General features: G+C 39.6%; 1 protein-coding gene across 1 annotated transcript in view; it reads right to left on the minus strand.

Annotated features, from left to right (window-relative positions):
• The window catches only part of DOCK5 (dedicator of cytokinesis 5), a 186,340-nt gene that overhangs the window by 71,321 nt on the left and 90,331 nt on the right, over window positions 1-24,688 (minus strand). The window contains exons 9-17 of the mRNA XM_081076534.1: window positions 23,728-23,809; window positions 21,180-21,309; window positions 18,304-18,376; window positions 14,600-14,742; window positions 12,262-12,387; window positions 7,665-7,789; window positions 5,913-6,011; window positions 4,560-4,632; window positions 833-936 (exon numbers count right to left, since the gene is read on the minus strand). Of these exons, the coding sequence (XP_080932660.1) occupies window positions 833-936; window positions 4,560-4,632; window positions 5,913-6,011; window positions 7,665-7,789; window positions 12,262-12,387; window positions 14,600-14,742; window positions 18,304-18,376; window positions 21,180-21,309; window positions 23,728-23,809 (955 nt within the window). The remainder of the gene's footprint in view (window positions 1-832; window positions 937-4,559; window positions 4,633-5,912; window positions 6,012-7,664; window positions 7,790-12,261; window positions 12,388-14,599; window positions 14,743-18,303; window positions 18,377-21,179; window positions 21,310-23,727; window positions 23,810-24,688) is intronic.

Genomic DNA, 24,688 nt, shown 5'->3' on the forward strand with positions numbered 1-24,688 from the left:
CCCGGAAATGATTTCAACACTGAATGAAAATGGAGTAAGTTGTGAACTAGACTTAGGAATATCCTAGGTCTCTGCAATCAATAAATAAATATTAAAGAATAAGGTTGGATTTCATTTTCTTGAATTTCTAAATGGTCACAATTATTGTCATTGGGTTGGCTGGGTTCATTGGGAAGAAATAGCTTGTGGGGGGAAAACGGATTGCCATGCCTTCCTAAACTATTTACGCACTAATAGCTATTAAGGACAATACAGATCACATAGATGCATCTCAAAAAAGTGACTAACTCTGTGATACTGTTGGATAAATGAGACCTTCCAGCATCTACCTTCTACTCTAAAAATCTCAGTAGAGGTGATAGTTCTGTTGCAGTTAGAGGGAAGAAGGAGGACAAAACTGTCACAGAAAGAAACGAAGCCCGATAGCAGAGAAATGGTGCCTGGCTCTCACTGATAGGAAAACCACATCCTACTACACCCACCATACTCTAACCAAGCCCAACAGTGCAACTGTCTGTGTTTCATGCAGGATGACATAAAGAGCAGAGGGCAAGAAGGCAACCCTTGACTGTTCACCACCAGGCAATGCCATTTGCAGGAGAGGGAGACCACATAATAATGCAACTCGCTCTTTCCAGAAAGGGGGTGGGAGACCAAGCAGCTGCTGTGACATAGTCCACTGTGTTTCTAGACTTTAAGGGGTAAACACACATAGCTCTGGACAAGTTTCTGATGTTTTTACACATAAATCTGACAGGAACCTTAAGAACCAATTTCAGAGAGAGTAAATATTTCCTCAGCCATTTTCTGAGCCTCATTCTGTTTGCACCACCTTATAAACCACCAGGTCGTGCCTCCCATCCTGCAGGGTGGTGCCATCCGGGTTCATCAGTTTCACGAAGGCCACCCCAAATGCTCGCTCCGATTTATCTCTGGCTGAAAAGACAGAAATATGTGCCTGAGCAGTGCAGAAAGATATCAGGAAGTGATGGCTATGATAACTGATTTCACATTTTGCTTTGGGGGGTGTTGTTCAATCATGCTGTAATCAACACAGTTCAGCACGCTACAATAAGTCATGTGTGCTGGGTGTGTCACAGGCTTCTTAACGGAAATGTTTCCCAAACTTAAATCTTCTGGTACTCCCCATGTGCTCCTCTCCCTACATTGGCAAATGAATGCGGCCAGCAACCACCCGATTCTATAAATCAGAAATATGGGTGTTGACACCAATTCAGTCCCCATGTCAACTCCGTATGCAGAATACCTCTGAAATCTGTGCCTTTTCTGCCCATTCCTTCTGTTCCCACCCAAGTACAGGCCACCCTCATCTTTCCCTTGTATTTCTACAAGATCTTCCTCACCAGTTTCTCTGTCTCCAGTCCTTATCCATCCATTACTTTCTCTACACTGTAGCCAGAGTGAGATTTCCAAAATCAAATCTAACCAGGTCAACTACTCTGCTCTAAAATACATTCAGGAGGTTTCTACTTTCCTCTTCTTTCCAAGATATTAGCTCGGGTGCCAGAAGTGGACGTGTGTGCTCTGTGGCATTTGGGGAGGAGGGTCCAGCCAATCAAAGAAACAGAGCACCTCCCTCCTGGTCTTTAGGTACGGCCTCTGAGCTCCCCATGTACCCCACTTAGACATTGATGGAGGTGGTAACTTATGACCTGTTCGCACTAAGGTCTGCTGTAACTCATGTGTCCCCAGACTGGCTGAGCAGTAATCCACTGTATGATTACACTACGATTTGTTTATCCATTCTCCTTCAGATGACCATCTGGGCTATGTCCAATATAAGGGTATTATGAATAAAGCTGTTATAAACAAACCAAACCACCACCCATAAAACACCCGTTAATGGCTCCTCCATAACATGGTTCAAAATAACCTTCATCGTTCATGATCTGGCTTCAGCCTGCCTGTAACCAGACAGCAGAGATGTCAGTCAGATTCTATCACATACTAACAATGTGAACTTGGCCAAGTATCTCACCTTCCTGTGCCTCAGTTTCTTTATATATAAATGTGGATAAAAGTAGCATGTACTTCATCAGATTACTGTGAATAGGAACAAGATCGTGTATACGTAGAGTTTCACTTTGTGCCTGGTACAAACTAATAAGGCTTGGAAAATGCTAGCTTGGTATTATGTAGAACCATATGAAATTACTGATATTTGACTATTTGCTGATGTTTGACTATTTGGTACTGATCTACAAAAGGGCAATTTCATGTGGTTCATCCTAATGTTATGATTGCTCCCCCTGTTCCCACTTCAGCCCTGTTGAGCTCACTTTAGTTTTCAAACACATTTCTCCACTATCATCTTCCACTGGGTTAACTTCAACTCATCATCAAGTCTCAGCTAAGATGTAGGAAATCTCAGCCTCAATCCCCAGACAGAGTTAGAAATTGTTCTCCGTGCTCCCTTACAATTCTGCTGCTGTCACACATATCACACTGTTCTGAACTTAATCATATGGTTTCTTGCTCATCTTCCTAACTAGACCAGAGACTCTTCAGAGCAGTGGCCATGTCCCATTTGCTGTCATATACCTAGGGCCTGGCCTGCGATCTGATATGTAGATGGGTCCAATATATTCAGTTTGGAAGGAAGAATGGCACTTTTATGAAGTGCTGAATGAGAACAAGACACTTGCAGAAATTTTGTGACCTGAAAACCATCATTTTTCTCCATTCACACTTTTTTACAAGCTGTAATTGAAGACTTGAAATAGTTCTTGCATGAGGAAAATAGTAAGTCTGGGCAACAACAGATTAAACAGTTTCAGATTAAATAGTTTTCTGGCTGCAGGACTTCTCAGCAATATGGCAACACACATTGTGAATATCTAAGAGGGAGACAAACATACGAGGTGTGATCAAACAATATGGTGAATGTTTAAATAAAAAAAAATTATTATAGTAAAAGACACATTGCCATTAATCCCCCTCAAATGCTCCCCCTTGCTTTGAACACACGTATCCCATCATGCTTGCCACTTTCTGAAGCCAGTTCTGGAAGTCCTCTTTCGTGAGTGTCTTCACTTGTGCTGTCATCGTTGTCTCCGTGTCCTGGATCATTTTGACTTTGGGGAAGAGCCAGAAATCGCACGGTACCAGATCCGGTGAATAAGGTGGATGAGGACACACTATAATGTTTTTATTTGACAGAAATTGCCGTACCAGAAACGATGTGTAATACATCATTATCATGATGGAGGATTATTTACAACACACTTTAAAACACACCTTCTCTCAACTGTAGCTCACACCGACTGCACCGAACAAGTTGAAACTTATTACATGCTGTTCCTAAGGTTCAACACACAGCTTCCAGTATCGAAGATCCCTGCCTGTCTGTTGGATGGCATTTGGCAGCTGCATTTACCATATTTTGTGATCACAATAGAAAGGTTCAGGGTCATACATCACTTCTGGTACAGCAATTTCTGTCAAATAAAAACATTACGGTGTGTCCTCATCCATCTTATTCACTGGATCTGGCACACTGCAACTTTTGGCTCTTCCCCAAACTCAAAATGACCATGAAAGGTAAACATTTTGAGTCAATTCAGGACATCAAGGCAGCCGTGACAGTGCAACTAAAGACACTCACAAAATGTCCTTCGATAGATGATTGAATAAAGAAGTTGTGGTATATATACACAATGGAATACTATTCTGCCATAAGAAGAGATAAAATAGTGCTATTTGCAACAATATGGATGGATCTTGAGATTATTATGCTAAGCAAAGTAAATCAGACAGAAAAAGTAGAGAACTATATGATTTCACTGATATGTGGTATATAAAATTGAAAACAACAAAAAAACAAGGAAAACAAATGAAGAAACTAAACTCATAGACACAGACAATAGTTTAGTGGTTACCAGTGGGTAAGTGGGGAGAGGGGTAGCAGATGAGGGTAAAAAAGGGATCAAATATATGGTGATGGAAAGAGAACTGACTCTGGGTGGTGAACACACAATGGGATTTATAGATGATGTACTACAGAATTGTACACCTGAAATCTATGTAACTTTGCTAACAATTGTCACCCCAATAAACTTGAAGAAAAAAAAGACACTCATGAAAGAGGACTTCCAGAACTGCTTCAGAAAGTGGCAAGAACGATGGGATACGTGTGTTCAAAGCAAGGGGGGAGTATTTGAGGGGGATTAATGGAAATGTGTCTTTTACTGTAATAAATTTTTTAAAGTTTAAACATTCATTGTATTTTGTGATCACACCTCGTGCCACATTTCCTATTCCTATTCAACTTTGTCATAGAGCATCTATTAGCATCTGATAGACCTTTGGTATTCACAGAACACAGCTGGGAGAAAATTCTGATACAGAATAATAACACAGATCTTGAAAGCCCAGAAAAATTCTTATTTTTTTCTGATTTCCTTAGCACCAATGAATTCTGAAATAAAGAAGGCAAGTATCTAGTTTCCAAACATCTTGTTCTCCAAACCCACAAAAGCACTGTCAAACAAGAGTAAATATGTTTTTGATGGAAATGTTGTGAACCTCCAAATACTTACATTCCTGCGATGATCGGTGTCGGAAGGTAAACCTTATGTGGCAGCGAGCAACCTCTTCTATAGCAATGGATACCTGCATAATAAGAAGAAATTAATAGTTTATAGATATGCACAGTATTTTATACTCATAGTTCATTTTATAGAATTAGGCTCATTTTTAACATCTTCTCACAACACTAACTGCAACAGAGTGAGATTTGGCAGGTTTCATTCGAAGGAGATGTAGCTGTTTCCAAGCCAAAGAACCTCAGGAGAAGCTGTGTGTGATAGATTCTGAGAATGGAGATGTTACAAGTTTCCAGGATTTTCTCAAGGACGAAACGGGAAATGCTTTGAAGGAAAAGATCAATACTTTGAGGTCCATATAGGACCTTTCAGACTGAAGGGCATATATTTGTATTGTAATAATTAGGGTCTATAATAGAAAGAAAAGATACATACTGGGGACAAGGACACTTTCTGAGGCTTATGTAAATAGGGGGGACATGGAACACAGGCATGAGACATTGGAAAGAGCAGAGAATTTGTGGCCAGTAGTTAAATAAATCCTGGCATGATTATATAATGGACTACTATGAGAGTATCTAAAATTACATTTCTGAAAACCTTTTGAATGCTTCAAGATAAGTAGTTTTTAAAAGCACGATATACCTTTGTGTAAACAGCGTCATTCAAAACGTATGAAGTATATAAAATTAGGGAAAGTAGTTGTGAATTGAGATAGCAATGCAAATTTTTATTTTCTGAGGTTTCAATGGAGAGCTCATAAGACTTTGACAATGAGAAAGAGCTGATGGAGCCTGGGATTCAGAAACAGTGGGCTGCAATTTAGACTCTGACACGAAATAGTTATAGGATCTCAGAAGTCACTCAACTTCTTTGAGTCTCAACCACCTAATCGGAACGGGCATTACAACACTGACTGGTTTAGTCCCAGGGCTATTGAGAGGCTCATGTGAGATGAGTGATGGGAAAAGCACTTTGGAACTTGTTATATACATATTTAAATCAAAAGGACGCCCAGAAAACTTGGTTAGAGGCCAAGAAAGAAAAAAATGTTAGGCAACTGCTTGCAGGGTGTGAAAATTTCCACTTGGTTTTGGACCATCTTAGCAACCGGTTTACATCAAATTTCTACAATTTATAAAGGAGAATGTAATTTAAGAATTCCGAGTTTCTTAAAATACAAATACGTGCATATAGAATTATAATTACCAATTCATTTCTTGTTGCACATCATAGGCAACCTGTTAAAACTTCAGGATAAAGTAGGAACAATTTGTGGGTAAAAAGAAGAAAGGAATCTAAACAAGGTTTACTATGTGACCAGGGTTACGAATGCTGCATTCTCACCTTGACAGTCTCATACCAACAGGGCTGCTTGACTTGATAATAGACTACTGATTTGTACTCTGAAATGCCATCGTATCCAGCACCGGGATGAATTGCTTTCTTTGGATGGAAAAACAAAAATTAGGAGGGCATGTTATTATCTAGAACAATAAGAGTATCTCACACACCAAGCAAGAGCCCTCTGCCCTCCATCCCCACGCCCCCGCATTCCTGACACTGTCCCCCACAAGCTGATTGTATCTGCGGGGTGAAGAGTAGAGTAAGAATGTGTTTCTACCACTATATTTGAGGGTCTAAGTGTGGTAGTTGCTTAGGGACCCAGTGCCATCCTAACAATCCTCTTTGCTGCAACTTTTATTCTCTCTTCCCTCCCCAGCGACACATGCTCCTTTCTGTCTTCTTCTTTTCTTTTCAGGGAACAGAAACCCAGTGAGGGTGGCCAGGACCCATGCACATGTGCAGATGTACCAGTGTGTGAGGTCCTGTCTACACTCTGCTTTAAGGACCCAGTAAATAAGTACAGCATATTCGCAGAAACTTAGGGCTATGTCTTTTCCTAGCAACGAATCACTTAGGGCAGAGCCAGGCCTCAGTGGGGTTACTTCCCAGCTAGTTAGCAAAGCTGTAAACTGACCAATCAGGAGAAGATGTGTATTTCAACTTATAGGATTCAGGGCTCTAGCAATAGCACAAATAAACCCCATACCATGGCTCACAGCCTTTTTTTAAAAAATTAGTTTCAGGTGTACAAAACAATGAACTAGTTAGACATTTATCATTCATATCCCTCACACAGTGATAACCCCTCTCCCACTATCTACTACCCATCTGACATTGCTTACAGCTATTACATTTCCACTGTCTCTATTCCTTGTCCCTCCACTACACAACACGACTTTGACTTCGTCGACCATTTGGATATATTTCCTTCAAAGATTTTCGTATCTATGAAAGTGACAGGGAAATGACAAAGCTTTGCCCTTCACTGCCTTGGGAAGGAGGCAGTCAGTGAGCTGAGTGAACTGAGAGCTTGATTTGTGGATTCTAAGGCAGGTTAACTATGGCTCATACAGAGAAGCCAGGTGTCAGCTGAGACAATGAAAGCCTCCTGCCTATCCTCTCTCAGGTCAGAATCAAGACTCACTCCTCCATATGGACAGAATGCTGTGACAGATGGTGGAACTCTGGACTGAAAGTCAGAATACCCCGATCCATTCCTAGCTCTACCAGAAACACTTATGTTTCCCAGAGAAAACAACTTAACCTTTTTGGGCTGCAGTGTCCTGATTACTAAAACTATCGAGTAGTGATAGGTGACCTTTAACCAAGAAACTTCCAGTTTAACAGCTCTCTAACAGGCATGTCTCCTCTGGCTCTGCTCACCCAGGTGGAGGAAATCTGCCTTTCAATGCCACTTCGTTCAAGCCGCAGAGGACCTTAATGGGCTTCCAAGTGGCTACATAATTTGAAAATAATAAAACACCTCTGCATCAGAAGCATACACATGAAATCATTAGTGGCTTGAGATATTTCTCAGCTTCAGAGAAATATGAAAATAAGAGTCTCAATGGGTATATTAGTAAAACTGGCAATTACTAATCACAAATTTAACAGGCTTCATATTTTTTTCCTTATAAAAAAAACTAAATGCACCCTTAGGTGGAAAGCAATTAACATCAGGCCAAAAGTCCCTCATTGTTGTAAAAAAGTGTGTGACAGCAGCAGGATTTCTGGGCCGCGGGGTGTACATACTTCCAAGGTGTTGCCCTCCTCATCGTACACAGACATGGTCACCTCCACATTCTTCGGCGTCTTCTTTTTCCCTTTGTCAAACTCTCCATGAATCAGGGTGACATAAATATCATTGCGAACATCACCTGCAACATGACAACCCATCCTGTGAGTGGTGCTGAGAGAAGTCACATTTAATTTTCAAGATGTTAACAAGATAAACTATAAGTAAAAATATAAATTGCCAGATCTGACTTTATAGTAAACTAGTCATACAACAGTTTTTATGTGTATTGTTCTCTTCAGCTTACCTCATTTTACCTTTCCGTACATACCAGTGTTTTTGAAGTGTAGTTTTTTAATAAATGAACTCTTTTCAACCGTAATCCTTTGTTCCATTTATTAATAATTGCTGTCTAATAATAAGTACACAATATATTTTATTAGGTGATAGTGGCAGATTTTGTTTTTTAGTGATGCCTTGCTTGAAGAGTGTGATACTTGAAAACGTTTGAAAATAATGAAGGGTAATGTGCTGTTTACTATGTGCTGTTTTCAAAGTGTCTTATATGCAATAACTTATTCAGTTCATATAACAACCTGATGAGACAGACACTTTCTTAAAGCCCATGGGACACTTCATGTTTACTTAAATCAGCTTATTGTTTTTACTGATATAAGAAGATTTTCTGCTTGTCATATTTTTTGGTTAACCAGTACACAATTTTAAAAATGAATGAATTAATAAATGTGTAGCCCTCGATAGTGAAAAATTTTTAATGTTATGGAGATACATAAATGAAACCTGGAAGGTATAAAAGGCATACCAAGTTCTTGGGTGGGAAGACTTAGTATTTTAAAAATAACTCCAAATTCTGTATTGTATTAACTGCCTCCTAATGTGAAATAAAACCTTATAGCACTACAAAAACATCGGGGTGCATACTTAGAACACATGATTTTCATCATTTATTTGACTAGAAAAAAATTAAGATATTTCTCACCATTAGTGAGGATGAAGAAAAAGGGGCTTATTCACACATAACAGTTTGAAATCTTAATTCACATACTCATTGTCAATGGAGAAGTTGACAGTTTGTGTCTAAAGCCTTAACTGACACAGCAACTATTGGTAATATTTGTCCCAAAGTATTAAAAATGTGGGCAATGATTATCCATAATGATATTCCATTGTGATTTTTTTTATGAAAGTGAAAACTTGGTAACAGCCTCAATTTCCAACCATTGATGGCTCTTTGAATAAGTGATGGTACAATCAGGTGAAATAATTTTCATTTAAAAAACTCAGCACCTACTCTGTACCAAGTACTGTGCTATGTGTTTGGGAGACAATGGTGAGCCACGTACCAGCCTCACTCTCATACAGCTTATAGTCTGGCGGGGAAGAGAAGCCTGGTCAGATAACCACATGATGAAATGCATCATTACAAATGGAGGAACAGGCCAGGCTCTGTGAAAGCACCACACTAAGTCCCAACCTTGACTGGAGGAGGGTGTGGGAATCTTTCCTTTGACCTGATACTGGAGGGATGAAAGTAAGAAGGAACGAGAGCAGCATATGCACAGGCCCAGAGGTAGTAGACATACGATGGCAGTGTTCACAGTGAGGGGGGAATCTGGTGTGAGATGAAGCTACAGAGACAGACAAGAGACAAGTCTCCCTGAGGCTTGCAGGCCAAGTTAAGAATTTATATCTTCATCCTAAATATAAACAGAAGTCAACAAAATGTTGTCAGAAGGGAGGAGTGGACAAAATCATAAAAGATTACTTATGCTATAGTGTGGAGAAGAGGAGATGAGGCAAAAAAGAGTAGAAACAGGGAAACCAGTTAGGATGCGACATGGTGGTTGCCCAGGGAAGAGATCACAGTAGCTACAACTCAGGTCATGGCAACAGAGATGGAGAGAGGGGATGAGTTGAGAGGCCTTTCAAAGATAAAACTGGCAGGTCTTATCCACAAATGTTGTCAGAGGTATAAAGGACAGGGAGGGGTCAAGGGTGACTTTCAGGCTTCTTGTGTGTGCAACTGGATGGATGGGGGTGCCATTCTCTTAGATAAAACACAGCAGAAGAGCTGAGGGTAGATACACAGGGTTACGAGTTCCAAATGGGGATTCTGAGTAAGAATTACCCAATTGAAGACAGGAGAAGAGTGATCAGGGGTGAGAACAGTACCTACTAAAGTCCTAGGACAGGAAGTAGTTGGATCTATGGTAATGGAGTTCAGAGGAGGGGTCCTGGGGTGGGAGATACGGATTTGAAGGCAACTAACATACAGAGGCCAAGTGAGTAGATGAGATCACCGAGGGAGAGAATATAAATCAGAAGCAAAAGGGGCCTGGTATGAGCTGAATTGTGCCCCCTTAATTCTTCTGTTGATGTCCTAACCCTCAGGACCTCAAAACGTGACTGTATTTGGACATAGGCCCTTTAAGGAGGTGATTAAGGTAAAATGAAGTCATATGTTGGACCCTAATCCAGTATGACTGGTGTCCTTCTAAGAAGAGATTAGGACACAGACAACACACAGACCAAAGGGGGACCACGTGAGGACACAGGGAGAAGGTGGCCATCTGCAAGCCAAGGAGCGAGGCCTCAAAAGAAACCAAACCTGCTCCCACTTTGGACTTGGACTTTCAGCGCCCAGAACTGTTAGGAAATAAACTTCGGTGGTTTAAGCCTCCCCGTCTGTGGTATTTTATGGCAGCCCTAGCAGACTAATGCAGAGGATAAGGACCAAATATGGAGGAACTCTAACAATCAATGGTGACGCAGAAGGAGATAGGGTGACAGAGGAGGCGTCGGGGAGTCCTCATATAAAGGAATGAAGACAAAGAGGAGTGTGCGGTCACTGATGATGAGAGGGGAAGATGTCAAGAAGGGAATGATCAACAGTGTCACATGTTGCTGAAAGACCAGAGACAATCATTAGGCTAAAACCTATCCTTTGGACTGAGTGGTATTGCAATCTTTGGTGACTCTGGTGACAGCCATTCTGGAGCAGTGGGAGGGTGACTAGCAGGTATGAAAACAAGGGTATATAATCACTTCCTAGAATCTAGCTGAGAAAATGAGGGCAGAAAAAAAGAACGCCTTAGCTAGAGGGGAAAGTGGAGTAGAGAAAAGATATTAAGACACATCTGGAGCTTGTTGAAATGGCATTGAGAAGGAGCTATGAGGTGAGGGATTTGGTCCAGATCTATATTTCTCAAACCTGGCCAATCACCTGGGGAGCCCTGGTCTTACGAACTGAATCAGAGTTTCTGGAAAAATCTGGAAATCTGTACTTTAATGTTTCCCAGGTGATCCTGATTAGCTGATCCAAGATTAGCATTTGAGAACCATCAGTTTAGATGATTTTTAAAGTCTGTTATAGCCCTGGCAGTCCTACTGATACACAGAATCTTTCCAGCCAGATTTCAAAGATAAATTCCCTTTGTCTACAGAAATAAATTTTTCTATTTTTTCAGATTTCTGTCTTGCCGTAGCAATAAAACTGCCTTCAGTTATAGGAATATCACGAATAGTTGTTTTTTAAACAAGAAGACAAAATATTTTCCCAGAATATTGATAAATATGTAGTAGGGTGAAATGGCTCTGGAAAGCAGATGAAGATTAACTGTTCTTTCATGAGAATAGTTAATTCCTATTTTATAGCTCTTTTGTTCATTCCTGCCACAAAGTCTTTTAATACCCACTTATGCAGACAATAGGTGCAGCAACAAATTATTACTGTTCCTTATTCTCTCAAAGGAAGAATAAGATCTTGTATTACTTTAAAAGAACCTGTATTTCTGTGATAGCTTTGTTTTCTAGAATTTTCCCAACATGCCAAAGATTTATTTATATATTCTGTCTATAGAATATATAATATATTCACATTTTGTTATTTATTTATAACACGTATACTTTTTATGACACATACATATATCACATAAAGTTCCCTGAGGGAATGATTTCATTCTACTGCTATAAAGATTAAGAAATTAAATGGCTTAAATCAGTGAATTCAAGAGAACACATAGGCCGATCACCAACATGTGGTGGCAAGCAAGATGAAACTGAAGTAAGAATCTGCAGAGTGTTTGCATTCTTGTCCCCACATGTCTGGGGAGAGCCAAGAATACAGCCGGAGCTGAAACAACTGGAGCAGGGGGTCCAGCTGGGACTGAACTGAGCAGGTGTCTCGCTCGAGTTTCCTGGTAAGGAGCCCACGATACTAGTGATATCCATCGTGAGAAAAGGTACATGCAAACGAAGCAGATTATTCTCAGGGTGGAGAGCCTGTGCCATCATTAGCTCTACTTGATGATGGTCTAGGGAAGCATTTCAGAGGGGCTTATGCAGGACATACAGGAAGAGAGGGTGAACAGAAAAATTGAGTTACATGTAAAAGCGTTATCTTAGGCTTGCATACTGGGTAGATATTCCACCAGGTTGCACTGCAACCCTGTTTTGATCTCCCACTATCATGATATTACTGACTGCAGATAACTAAATATAAAGATCCATGTTGTTTCATGACTTGTTAGAAGTAACTGCTTCATGGAAGACAGTCCTAGAAGCAGCAGAACAGAATCAAGCAAAGTGTTTTACCTGGAAGTATTATTTCAGGAAAGCCCATTTTTCGGGCAATTGCTGTTGATCTATCCACCAAGTGTGAAAAATTCTTCTGAACCTGCGTGAGGTCACCTGGTAATAGCTTCAAGGACACCCAAAGTCCTTTAAAGAAATAAAAGGTTAACTTTTAGTTCTCTGTATGATCTATAAACACACACGCAAACACTGAGAAAAAATGTGTTGTATTGATATACAGATATCATATTAAGAAGATGAAGATTCTCTCCAAGTTCACTTATAATTTTAATGACAATCCCATCAAAATCACCACAAGACTTCTTCGAGAGTTTGACAGAGCTGTGAAACATGTGCACTTTGGGGAAAGAAAAAGATAGCTCCTATCCAACACCAAAATGCAGTAAAGCTATCGTAATGTGTGATAATAGTAGTAAATGTATTTATATATATCAGTGAACATATGAGATTAAGTACTGTACTATATGACAATTTAACATATAGCAAAAGGGGAATAACAAATCATTAAAAAGGAAACAACTTTATAAATGTGCTGGGATAATTTTCTTGCTATTTAGAACAGAATTGACCTAATCTCTCACCTCACGTTTTCATTAAATTCCTAATATAAAACAAAGTAAATTAAAAAACAAACAAACAGGAAATGAAAAGAAAAATAAATGTATAGTTATGAAATCTCTCAGCATGAACCATTTTTCTAAGTAGAGAAACAAATGAAATCACAACAGCAAAAGGATTATCTGTATACAAACTAAAAGTATTGATATTCGTATAAAAGCAAAAGGCATACTACAAAACGATGAAATAATTAAAAGAAATTATAAATTTAAACTCATTAGAAGAAAACATTAAGATCCTCACAAGTAAATCGGATGTGAATAGACAACCCAAAAGGAAGTACAGAAATTAATAAATATTTGGCAAACCAAAAATTGAAAACATGTGTCCTAAACAAGACAGGTTATCTTCATTATACAAAGTGCTCATAAAAACTGAGAAGGAAAACTTTAGACAATTCATAAGTACATATGAAGGCTAGATAATTCACCATCAAGTAGTTTTTTAAAATGTAAGACAACTATGGAAGTTTACTTTTCACCTTTCAAACAGGTAAAGGTTTTGAAATATCAGTTTTTGCAAATTGGGCAAGATGGTAATTAGTGTCCAGTGGTAGAAATCTATGGAAAGCAATCTGGCAATATGTATTTTTCTAGGTTTAAGCTTCCCATCATTTGACCCAGAAACCCTACTTCTGGGAACTTTGTGGGGAGGCAGTTTTAAATATAGAAAAAAGGCTGCATGTATATAGTCTTAACAAAGTTATTTAAGTTTATAAAAGTGAAAAATTAGAGAACACTAAGTATTTCATAGGGCATTTCATTTACTTAAATCCAAGCAATGGAATAGTATGAAGCCACAAAGAGTATTTATGAAGAGCACAAAAACATTTGAAAAGTGCTTTGTTTTGTTAAGCAGCAAGAAATGATATATTTTTAGTTTTGTTAAAAGAAATTATACATACAGAGCAATTTATTGTATAAGGTTTTCCACTCTAACAAATTATAGTATAAGAAGTATATACAGAAGTATATTTAGTTATTTGTTTTGACTCTTTAATGATTCCTCACGTCTTTCCCACTCAGGATAACTGGAAATACATGGAAACTAAATATGCTGAAAATAATGTGCTTTCTGATTGCCTTCACTTTGGAAGATAGTTACAGGGTGGTAAAAAAAAAAAAAGTGATTAAATCTTCAAAATTATCCAAAAATCATCACCCTTTTGGTATTTGAATTAAAAATTTTGAATCAGTTCCCCTTGTTACTTGAATTTAAAATGTAGTTTCAACAAGCAGACCTTCTCTTAGTTAAAACAGTGTCTTCAGAACACTATATGGAAGTACTAAAAACGTTTTGATAGATAGTCCATTACTATATATTAATATATATTCATTTGTATTACTTTGTTCTTATTCCTCTCAATTTTAGAAAATATAGTGGGATAAACATATTCAGAGGGTGAAACATAATTAGCCTCAAAATTTTCTATCTTTGTGCCTTTATGTAGAGTCAAGAAATGTAGGGTAGACCAAAGTGAGGAAAGACTCATGGGATAAAAATTTGTTCCATAGAATTTACAAAGTACAGCTGTGATCCAAGTCACTGCTCTTTAGTATGAAATGCCCTCAGCAGGAAGCTGAGTTGGGCAATCCCCAGCAGGGTCTCTTTTATTCCAGAGAAAGACAATGAAGGGGCAGGAGTCCAAGGACCCAGCTCTGAATGCCACCTCCCCCACCCCGCCCAAGTTCCCCTCCCAGCTGAGTACATAGCTGTGTACCTTGTCCTTTGTGGTTCACTTCCTTCGCTGCTATCACTTTATTCAAGACTGAAGTGAGTGGCTCATTCTCCCCAATCACATGGGATGTTATCAGAGGCGACATGATTAGCTGCCTCTGCCGGATATAGGTTTCCATGGCAATTCTGGGAAAGTCAGAAGTGAGAGGTAAGGACAAAAAGAGGACAACTCTGTAGCACAGGCTCAGCTAGTGGTGGGTCCTATGGGAATGGTTTGGAAATATCAACACTAAACACACCTAACTAGAGGACTCTTTCTGTCTCTCCTTTATTTTTCCATTGGGTGCCTATTTTAGACATCAAATTCATCTTGCAAAGGACTTCAGGCAAAGGGGGGAAAAAAGAAAAAAACAAGAACAAACAAAACTGATGGCCAAATGTTAACAACTAAAATCAGAAGCTACACTTGATGCTCTTTATGAATGCGAGAGGCTGCTGTCATGGAACTGAAGAAGGGCTGGGGAAGGGGCAGGAGACCTGGTCTCTAGTTGTGGTTCTATTTGGCAGTGAGCTCTGCGAGTCTCCACTCTGGGCCTCAGGGTCCTTGTCTGTAAGGAAACGGGCTTGATCCTATGCCTTGAAGGCCGCCGTCTAGCGCCAACACTCAATTTTCAAGAGCAGTATGTATGCAGAGGCTTTTGGACGGTGCCCTTAGAATCCCATGTGACGCCAAACAGTATTTTGGGCTGCAGTGGCACAGGCACCAGCAAAAAAGCTTCACGTCAACAATCACATCAGGCTGAGGCTCAGATAGGGTGATCAAAGAACCAAACACAGCCCCCCATTCTCCTGACAGCTCAAGTGTTATCAGTAAGTACACATCAGCCTGGTCCCGCACAATGGTCTCCAGTCTTCTCCACTGTGGTTTTGTTCTCTTGTCCACTCTGCAGGCCAGCTTTCTCTGCAGTGTTCAGGTCGGTGTCCTGACAATATGTTACTGAAAAGTGGGCTTGCTATCATCTGAATTGTTGTTTTCAAATGACTCTCTCTCTTAGATGGACTCGCAGAATACATATATAAAACACTTCTCCTGCAATACACTATCCAGCTTTTGAGGTAAGTTCTGAGAGCATCTGCCATAAGTCTTAGGAGTTAAATGCCAGAGACTGCGATTTGCATCTTGAAAGCTTTACAGTGGCTGCTGACCGCACAGTGAGTGGTAATCAAATTAGGGCTGGGCTCCTCCTAGAGACTCAAAGCATGCATTATTACACAGTGGGGACTGGGCACACTGCTTCTCCATGACTGCTAAAGGAGAGCTGGTGCAGAAAGTCAGCAGGGAGGCACAGAAGCAAAGAGAGAAACCCACCTTCCTCGTGAAACAAATACATCTGAGATAACTTTCATATCCATAATGCTATTTTAGATACATTCATAATATTATACATGGAGAATGTTTTACATCCACGAATGCTACTCTTATTATGTATATATGCATATATACATGACACACATATAATAAGTATATATTTTACATATATAACATTTATTGATGAGTTATTATTTATATTTATCATAAATATAATATTTTATATATTTAAATATATATTCATTTATTCTATATATTTTACACACCTAATATTTATTCATTATTATTTATATGAGGCATACTAATATACTTATTAATACATTTAATTTAACATATTCGTATAAAATTATGGTATATTTTAATGATTATATTTATTAAATTTAATATATTGTATTTAATATACTCAAGTAAATATGCATATATTTATATGGGGAACAGCATTCATGAATTTGAAAGTTTCCTCATAATTCATATTAGCAGTAAACTACATAAAATATTTACCTCTCCATGTTCTTGGAGCATCAGTATACAGGTGGTAGGATACTAGCTAAATGCATATTTTAAAAATTACTAATAGCTACCTCTGGATAAAGGAGGGAATAGTACTTAGCATGAGCTATTTGTACCATTATATTTAGAAACTGGTCCAAAGGAGCTGGACTTTAAAATGAAAGATAAAGGTTTTTACATTTTAAATAATGTTATATATATTTATTTTAGAAAAAAATAGCAAACAGGGTAAAACAAAAAGAGGGGCAAAAACACGTATAGTTAACACCAACAGAAAAAATTCACTGTTAATTATGAAGTATATTCTCAGAAATATCTAAATTTTAAGAATTTTAATGTGTTGTAACAGTTTATATTCCTATAAGTACTATACATTTCCTTATAGCCACCAAGCACTGTATATCTTATATATTTTTAAAACTTAGTCAAGCCCCAAACTAAACCTCATTGTTTAATTTACACTTCATTGATTCTCAATGAAGTTTTAAGCCATTTCTTTCTGTGTATGTATTTCCTTCTTATGACCTTATGAATCATTATTAATTCTTTACATATTAGGGATAATCATCTGTTTTCATACACATTGCAAAGACTTCATTAAATTTTTTGTATGTGTAAGCTGTTTAAAATTTTTGTGTGGCCAAACCTATCAATTTTTCTTTTTTAGTCAAATTTTGGTGTTTGACTTGGAAGGCCTCCCTCGCATCACTATTAGGTAAAACTTCTATTTTCCTGTGGTATTGTAAGATTTTGGCTCTTACACGTATACATGTAATCATCAGGAATTGATAATGGTGTAAGATGAGGTTCTAAGGGTTAGAAAATGGTTAGCTCATCTTCTCAAACAAGTTTTTGGCATAGTTTATCTTTCTCCACTGATTATTAAAATTACGCACCATAAATTTAATATAACATAATCATATTATTTATTATTAATAAATATGTTAACTCAAATATCCTTGGGCTGGTTTCTGGAATTCTCAGATGGCCATATTGATCTACTGTGACAATCACCTTCTGTCACTGATAAGACTCATCTGTCAGGAGTCAGTTCCAGGAAAATCCCCACCCTCACCTAGGCCACCACCACCTGTGCACCAGTTAAGTGGAGCATGGCTGCTAGAGCCAGTCATGATGTTCACACAGATACTTCTTCAGAGGCATGAGGACCAACGCGCTCACCAACAGCCCCCCCCAGGGGCCCACGCAAGCTCCAGCTCCTAAGCTCAGTGTGGGGGCCTGCTCTGGTAGGGCTCGTCAGGGAATCCTTGCCTGTTCTCTCAGGCTGGCTTTCCCACCACTTGCAGGAACCCACAGATTAGACAGCCTGCACCCTCACACCTCCTGAACCCCTGTTACTCCAAGTGGGGTCCCCAGACTAACAGGAACGGCATCACCTGGGAGCTTGTTAGACACACACTCCAGACCTACTGGATGACGTCTGGCATTCTAACAAGGTCCCAGGTGATTCATACGCATGTGACAGTTTGAGCAGCCCTGTGCTACCCTGCATGATTCTTTGTCTTCCGAGATACTAAGTCTATGTGCCAAAGTACAGATATCCTTTGGCATTTCCGACACTTAAATGGCCCCCATTCTCTGTTTCTAGTGCAGACATTGATTTGCCCCTTATATTCCTTTTGTCATTTCGCAGAACTAGGAAAGTTTGCTTTACGCACTTAAATTGGAGTCCAACAAAAAGGACTTTGAATAAACTCTTGGTCAGCTCCTCTCTGACAATCTTCCAGCTAGAGAGGCTTTCCTTCTCCAGCTGAGCAAACGGTTCTCAGCACCTGGTTCTGTGTTCACACACCATTCAAGGAGCTAACAGGTCTCAAGTCATTCAGGATAAATGCCAAAGTACTTACTGCTGAACAGGAATAAAATGCTGCTTTTCTTCATCATCTACCTTCCCACGTATGATATCAGTAATATCCATCACTAGGAAAAAGATAAACTTAATTAAAGCAAGTAATTGCTTCAGGCCTCAGTGGGTTACTATGGAGAATTACAGTATCATCAACATAGAACCCTGGGGGAAGAAACATACCACGAGGGGATATTTCTTTCTTTGCCAATGAGGTTTCCCAGTGTACCAACCCGGCAGAAGAGCAATTCCTTAGGATCTCCTGTAGGGCTTAGATTTTTCTCAGGTAACTGCAGACCACCCCCTTTTCAAAAGTCCACAAGAACTAGTTGCTCAATTCTTGAGAAATCTCAGCCCAGATTTCCTTTACCTTTTAGTGGGCCTATATTCAAAGACACAGAGAAAACATTTTTCTTTTCTTTTCTTTTCTTTTCTTTTTTTTTTTGCAAGAGTGTCAACAGAATGAAAGACCTGGGAGAGAAACTCAAAATGTGAAGGGTCAGCTGTCTTTTCAATTTCACATTTACTCGCCTGGTTTCCATATAAACGAAAGGAAACCAGGGCACGAGCAGCACAGACTTACAGATCATAGAGATTTGCTTCTTTATACACAAGAAGACCAATTAATACAGCACTGTTCTGAGCCTACTGCACATATCATCTTATTTATGTAGATATTCTCATTAGCTCTACTTTCAACGACGAGGATACTGAGCACAGCAAAGGTAAGTAGTAACTTGCCCTAGGTCAAAAGTTTTAAGTGTTCAAGCCAGGGTATGACCCCCGAAATGATTACAGGGTCAAATCATGTAATCTATGCCCTGCTGTCTACAGAATTAGTAAATGGGCCGCTCTCCAGCTGCTGAAATTAGGCAGGACCCATGGAAAAGCGGTGATCCCTTGGTTAATAAATGACAGTGTCATTTAACCATAAAACACACGCTAACAGTCCACTCCCCGGAAACCTGTTTGGAGATTAAAAGAAATACTGAGATACAAGACAATTCTCAAATGAAAAACTAAGGATAGGGAAGGGAATGCCTTCTCGAAGTAACCCACACAACATAGCATATCAGGCTTAGGAAATAATAATGTTGGTGATAGGAGGCTGTAGAAAGCAGGGCATGGCATCAACTTGTTGTCAGGCCTTAATAGAACCCTGCAAAAATTGCACAAACAAACCCTGCAAAACTTCTACTTGACTCCCTCTCTCCCCTCCCCCCCAAATAGGCAGCTCATGTGTCAGTGCCGCACCCAGTGACTCCTAACCTCTGCTGATGTTTGGCATCAAGGCTCAGAGCAAAGTGCTCTCCTTTCCTTTCCCACCACACTCAGCGCCCTGAACACACACACACACACACACACACACACACACACACACACACACCTTGAAAGAGAAAAGTGATCAAAAGCTAACAACTTGATGGTCTTCCAATCTCTTTGGCCCATTTGAATGACAATGACCTCGAATATGCCTTAAATCTTTACATCAATAGATTGCCATGTAGATGGCTCAATAGCCTTGGGCCAGGGCTCTTGCTTTTGCAGAGATTTCATTTTGAATTCTCTATGAGGAAGTGTCCGGTGCTGTCAGAGGCTGGAGACCCTTGAGCAACAGGTGCAGTGAAGGGCTGTTCAAGGGCTGTTTCGCGGGATACACGGGCTGCCTCCCTATCCACATAACCCTGAAAATGTGCATTTTCCGGGCCCTTGTTCCAGGAGCAGAAGTATGACATTTCCCTGATGGCTTTCAAACTACATCATGACCAAAACGTCAGTGTAAGACCGAAAATATATTTCCTCAATTTAACAAACTACAGAGGAAAAGGAAAGACCTCTTGGGAGCTTGTGGGGTTTGATTTAAGCCAAGGCTCCTCTTTGAAAGCAGTTACAACCACAAGATTGCCTTTCAAGAGTCAATTTCCTACAAAGGCAAACCACTTTCCCGTGAGACTTTTACTTGACTAAAATCAATAACCGATAAGAGGAAGCAGGCAGGGAGGACCTTCCAATAGTCACAACTGGGCGTTACCGAGGGCCTGCTGTGTGCAAGACGCAGTGCTGGGCACTGAGGAAGAAACCAAGGAAATGGGGACTAGGTGCGGACAGAGTCCACAAAGATAACTGGCAGTCCCGGGCAGTAACTGCTGTGTGTCTGATACTAGCATTACAACCAGATTCAACGCACACCGTCACTGGGTCTCCCTCCCTCCCAATTTTCTTTTAATTTTTTTTTACTGTGGTAAATAAAATATATGTAACATTAAATTTTAACCATTTTTAAGCATGTGATTCAGTGACATTAAGTACATTCACGTTGTGCAGCCATCACCACCATCCATCTCTACAATGTTCTCATCTCCCAAATTGAAACTCCGTTCCCACTAAACTCTATGTACCCATTTCCCTCTCCTCCTAGCCCTCGGCAACCACCATTCTACTTTCAGTTTCTATGAATCTGACTACTCTATACATACCTCATATAAGTGGGATCAGACAGTATTTATCTTTTCGTGACTGGCTTATTTCACTTAATATAATATCCTCATGGTTCATCCATGTTGTGGCCATGTGTCAGAATTTTCTTCCTTTTAAGCCTGAATGATATTCCATGGTATGGATACACCACATTTTGTTTATCCATTCAGCTGTTGCTGGACAGCCCTGGTTGTTTCTACCTTTTGGCTATTGTGAATGATACCGCTGTGAACATGAGTGTACAAATGTCTCCCCGAGACACTGATTTTAACTCTTTTGGGTATACAACCATACATGGGATTGCTGGATCATGAATCCTGTTTCATTTTTTTGAGGATCCGCCACACTGTTTTTCAGAGTAGCTGTTCCATATTGCATCCATCTCTTGTCTTTTCATACCTGCTACTCCAAAAGGCCTTCGGAGCCCACAGGTATGCTTTTTGCCGTCCTTCAGCTCCATATGGCCCACCCGGACAATCTGACACACGAGGCTGATACGGGGCCGGATGAGATCTGCACTGCTGAGGTCCTACAGGGGCAGAGAGCATGGGTGAGTAAACCCATGAACGAGTTCACGTATCTCCTTCACTTGCCCCTACAAGTGAGGTTTTCGGAGATTGTTTAATGACAAAGGAAATGTTCACCACATTTTATGTAAGAAGATGCAAAGAGGGTCATGACGCATCACTCTGTCACCTTCATTTCTCTTCTCACTCTACCATAGAACACTGCTCATAGCATATTTTCTAATGCTGAAATATCAGAATGACTCCTCTCTTCCCCCATCTCACCCGTGGGCTGTCATGGCATCAGAGAAAAAGGACTATGCAAACTGGAAAATTTTTTATTCCCCGGTTCCTACTTCCAATTTATAAATCAGATCATATTCAATCTAGAGTCCCTAACAGATTAATTCATCTATTGAAGCCAGGTATTTAAAAATCAGGACACTTGTCATTGTCACTTTATATCCTGCCAAGACCTATCTGAGCACAGGATGCATTTCAGTGTCAAGTAAAATTAAAACTTGCATGACAGTGACATTTATTGGGTATGTGTTAGTGGTATTTCATTTCATCTTTCAAACAATCCTGTGAGGCAACTATAACACACAACTTTGCACATACTGCTTTCTATAATCATTCATCTGTTTTATAAGAGGCATCTTCTGTGTATGTTGATTAATGAGAGATGTGCAGATGAAATATCTCTGGTTCTTTGTGGCTCATGTTCTACACTTGTTTATATTCCTAAGAGTGGGTGAGTAAACCCATGAATGAGTTCACATATCTCCTTCACTTTAACATCAGAAATAATTTAATTGTATCTCAAATCTTTTTCATGAAACAGTTGTCCAAGGCCTCTTTACTGAATCAAGAATTACTTTTGAAACAATCATTCCAAATCCATCCTCTGTAATTTCGTTAATTCAGGTCTCCAAGATAGAACTATATACCAATGATAGTATCAACCTTGAATTTGTACTCTAGGCTTTGTAAGGCTTCTATTAAGAGAAAGATAAAGGCTTCAGGTGACTGGTTATGTACATCGTGGCACACTGACATTATTTAATAGAATGCAATAATTTATAAGTGAGGTTTTTGGAGATTGTTTAATGACAAAGGAAATGTTCACCACATTTTATGTAAGAGAAAAAGCTGGACATGAAATATGCATGCAAGAAGACCCTAATTGGTGGGAGGAGTGGAGCTCGGGGGTGAACTGCAGCTCTGTGGTATTGATTAGAGGATGGAAGAACCAAAGATTCAATAATACCTTTTATAATGTGTTTTTGTAATGTACACACTAACTGATAAATGCCTTTTGATTTTGGGGGAAAAAACTCACAGATCTCAGAAATGAGGAAATGCTGTGTGTGTTGGGGGGAGGTTTCAGGAAGAGTTCTAAGAGCTTTTTTGTCTACATTTACCAGGTGGTGAAAATATAGATGAGTCAGTGCAGGGATAGTTATCAGACCATGTTTGTTCTAGGGGTGTGGTATTAATTGAAGGAATGAATAATAAGGTGGAATGAATGAATGAATGAATGAATGAGCCTGTACTGGGACCACTCCCTATCACTTCATTTGGCGCTCTACCCTAGGCTCCACTTTCCTTGTCATAGGAGTGGTAAGAGAGCATGGAGATAAAATATGGGTGCGGTCTAAGGAAAAAAAAGGGAAAAAAGGAAGGGAGTATCTCCTTTAGGCCTAATGGGAGCTGGGGAAACCTACCCACTCAGGCTTTTCAGAGCTGGTGGCAGCAGCTCTAGGACATTTTAAGCACTGATGTCTTTAAAAAGTGAGAGAACCCCAAGAAAATCTTAGCCTAAGAGAAAGAGAGTTACCATGCCCCAAGCCATAGCCCAATACTATATTTCCTGGCCCTTGATCAATACACAGCAGCACTCCTCTTACCTTGGGTTGGGGGAGGGAGGTCATGAAATATATGCAGACAAAAAAGTCTAGATTCTATCTTTGCTGACCAATAATCTTGTTCTGAAATGCTCTTCCCCTTTACCTGTGTAGCTCACTCCCTCATCAACTTCAAGTGCTAGCTTAAAAGGCTCCATCCTACAGAGTTCTGCCCGGACCCACCCTCCCGCAGTCCCCAAACTCCCAAGCACTGATGATTTCTAACATTCTACACAATTTACTCATTTACTTGGTTATTGCTTATTACTGTCTTTTCCGTTCAGACAAAAGCTCCTTGAGCATAGGAATTTCTTTTCTTATGAGTTCACAAATGTATCTCAAGTGCCCACATCAGTGCCAGGCATCTAAGAAGTGCACAACAAATATGTGTTGAAAAATGAATGGGCTATTCCTGCTAGAGGAATTACGATCATTTTTATTTTCATCATTTCATCTTTTATGTTTTCCGTGTATTTATCATGTCTTTCCGCTATCATAAACAAAGAACATGATTACACATAAGGTAGGACTTACAGTGAAGACCACTTGAAGGTTATTAAGCTTCTCGATTTCCTTGGGCATCCCATTACTGCCCCAACGAATTAGATAGTTCTCACTGGTGAAGGAGAAAAAAAAAGATTTTTTAATGAGGGACTAACTGGGGGTGGAACTGACCATAGTATAGACTTAAATGGTAAAAGGAAGGTCCCAGAAAAGCTCAGTTAAATTTACCAGGCAGGTGTAGCCCACGAATGAACACTCTCTGGTGTCCTGGTTTTGGAGAAGTGTGCCCAGATCCATGAGACACACCTAGGATGAACCCGTGACCAGCACTCCTGAAGATGGCACAGATGCAGATACTACCAGATTCTGTCTGGGGTCTTTTTTCCAGCTCTAATTCTCTGTCTAAAAGTTTCAGCTTCACTGAATCAAGAATATAATTTTATAACAGTCATTCTATAGTCATCGTCTGGAATCCACATCATTCCACTCAAATAAATGTCTATTTTAGAAATAAACAATTTGTCAAGAATGACTTTTTAACCATCTTCTCCAAAACTAAATCTCTTTTCTCAGCTGCTTAGCAGTAATGCCACTGTACGGTTAAATAAAGCCTACTATCATTCCCTCTAGTCATTTAAAAAAAAAAGGTAGAGACTACTTTTGGGAACAGTTTTAGGCTCCCAGCAGAGTTGAGCTGAAAGTACACAGATTTCCCATAGACCCCTGCCCCACACATGCACATTCCCACCCATTTATCAACATCCCCACCAGAGTGGTCATTTATTACAACTGATGAACCTACACTGACATGTAATTATCACCCAGAGTTCATAGTTTACATTAGGGTCACTCTTGGTGTTGTGCATTCTATGCATTTGGACAAATGTATGATGACACGTTTCCACCATTATAGTATATAGAATAGTTTCACTGCCATAAAATCCTGTGTTCTACCCATTCATCCCTCCCCACCCCTCCGCTACAGTTTTTT

Source organism: Rhinolophus hipposideros (genome assembly GCF_964194185.1).
Source record: "Rhinolophus hipposideros genome assembly, chromosome: 16".
Taxonomy (NCBI): domain Eukaryota; kingdom Metazoa; phylum Chordata; class Mammalia; order Chiroptera; family Rhinolophidae; genus Rhinolophus; species Rhinolophus hipposideros.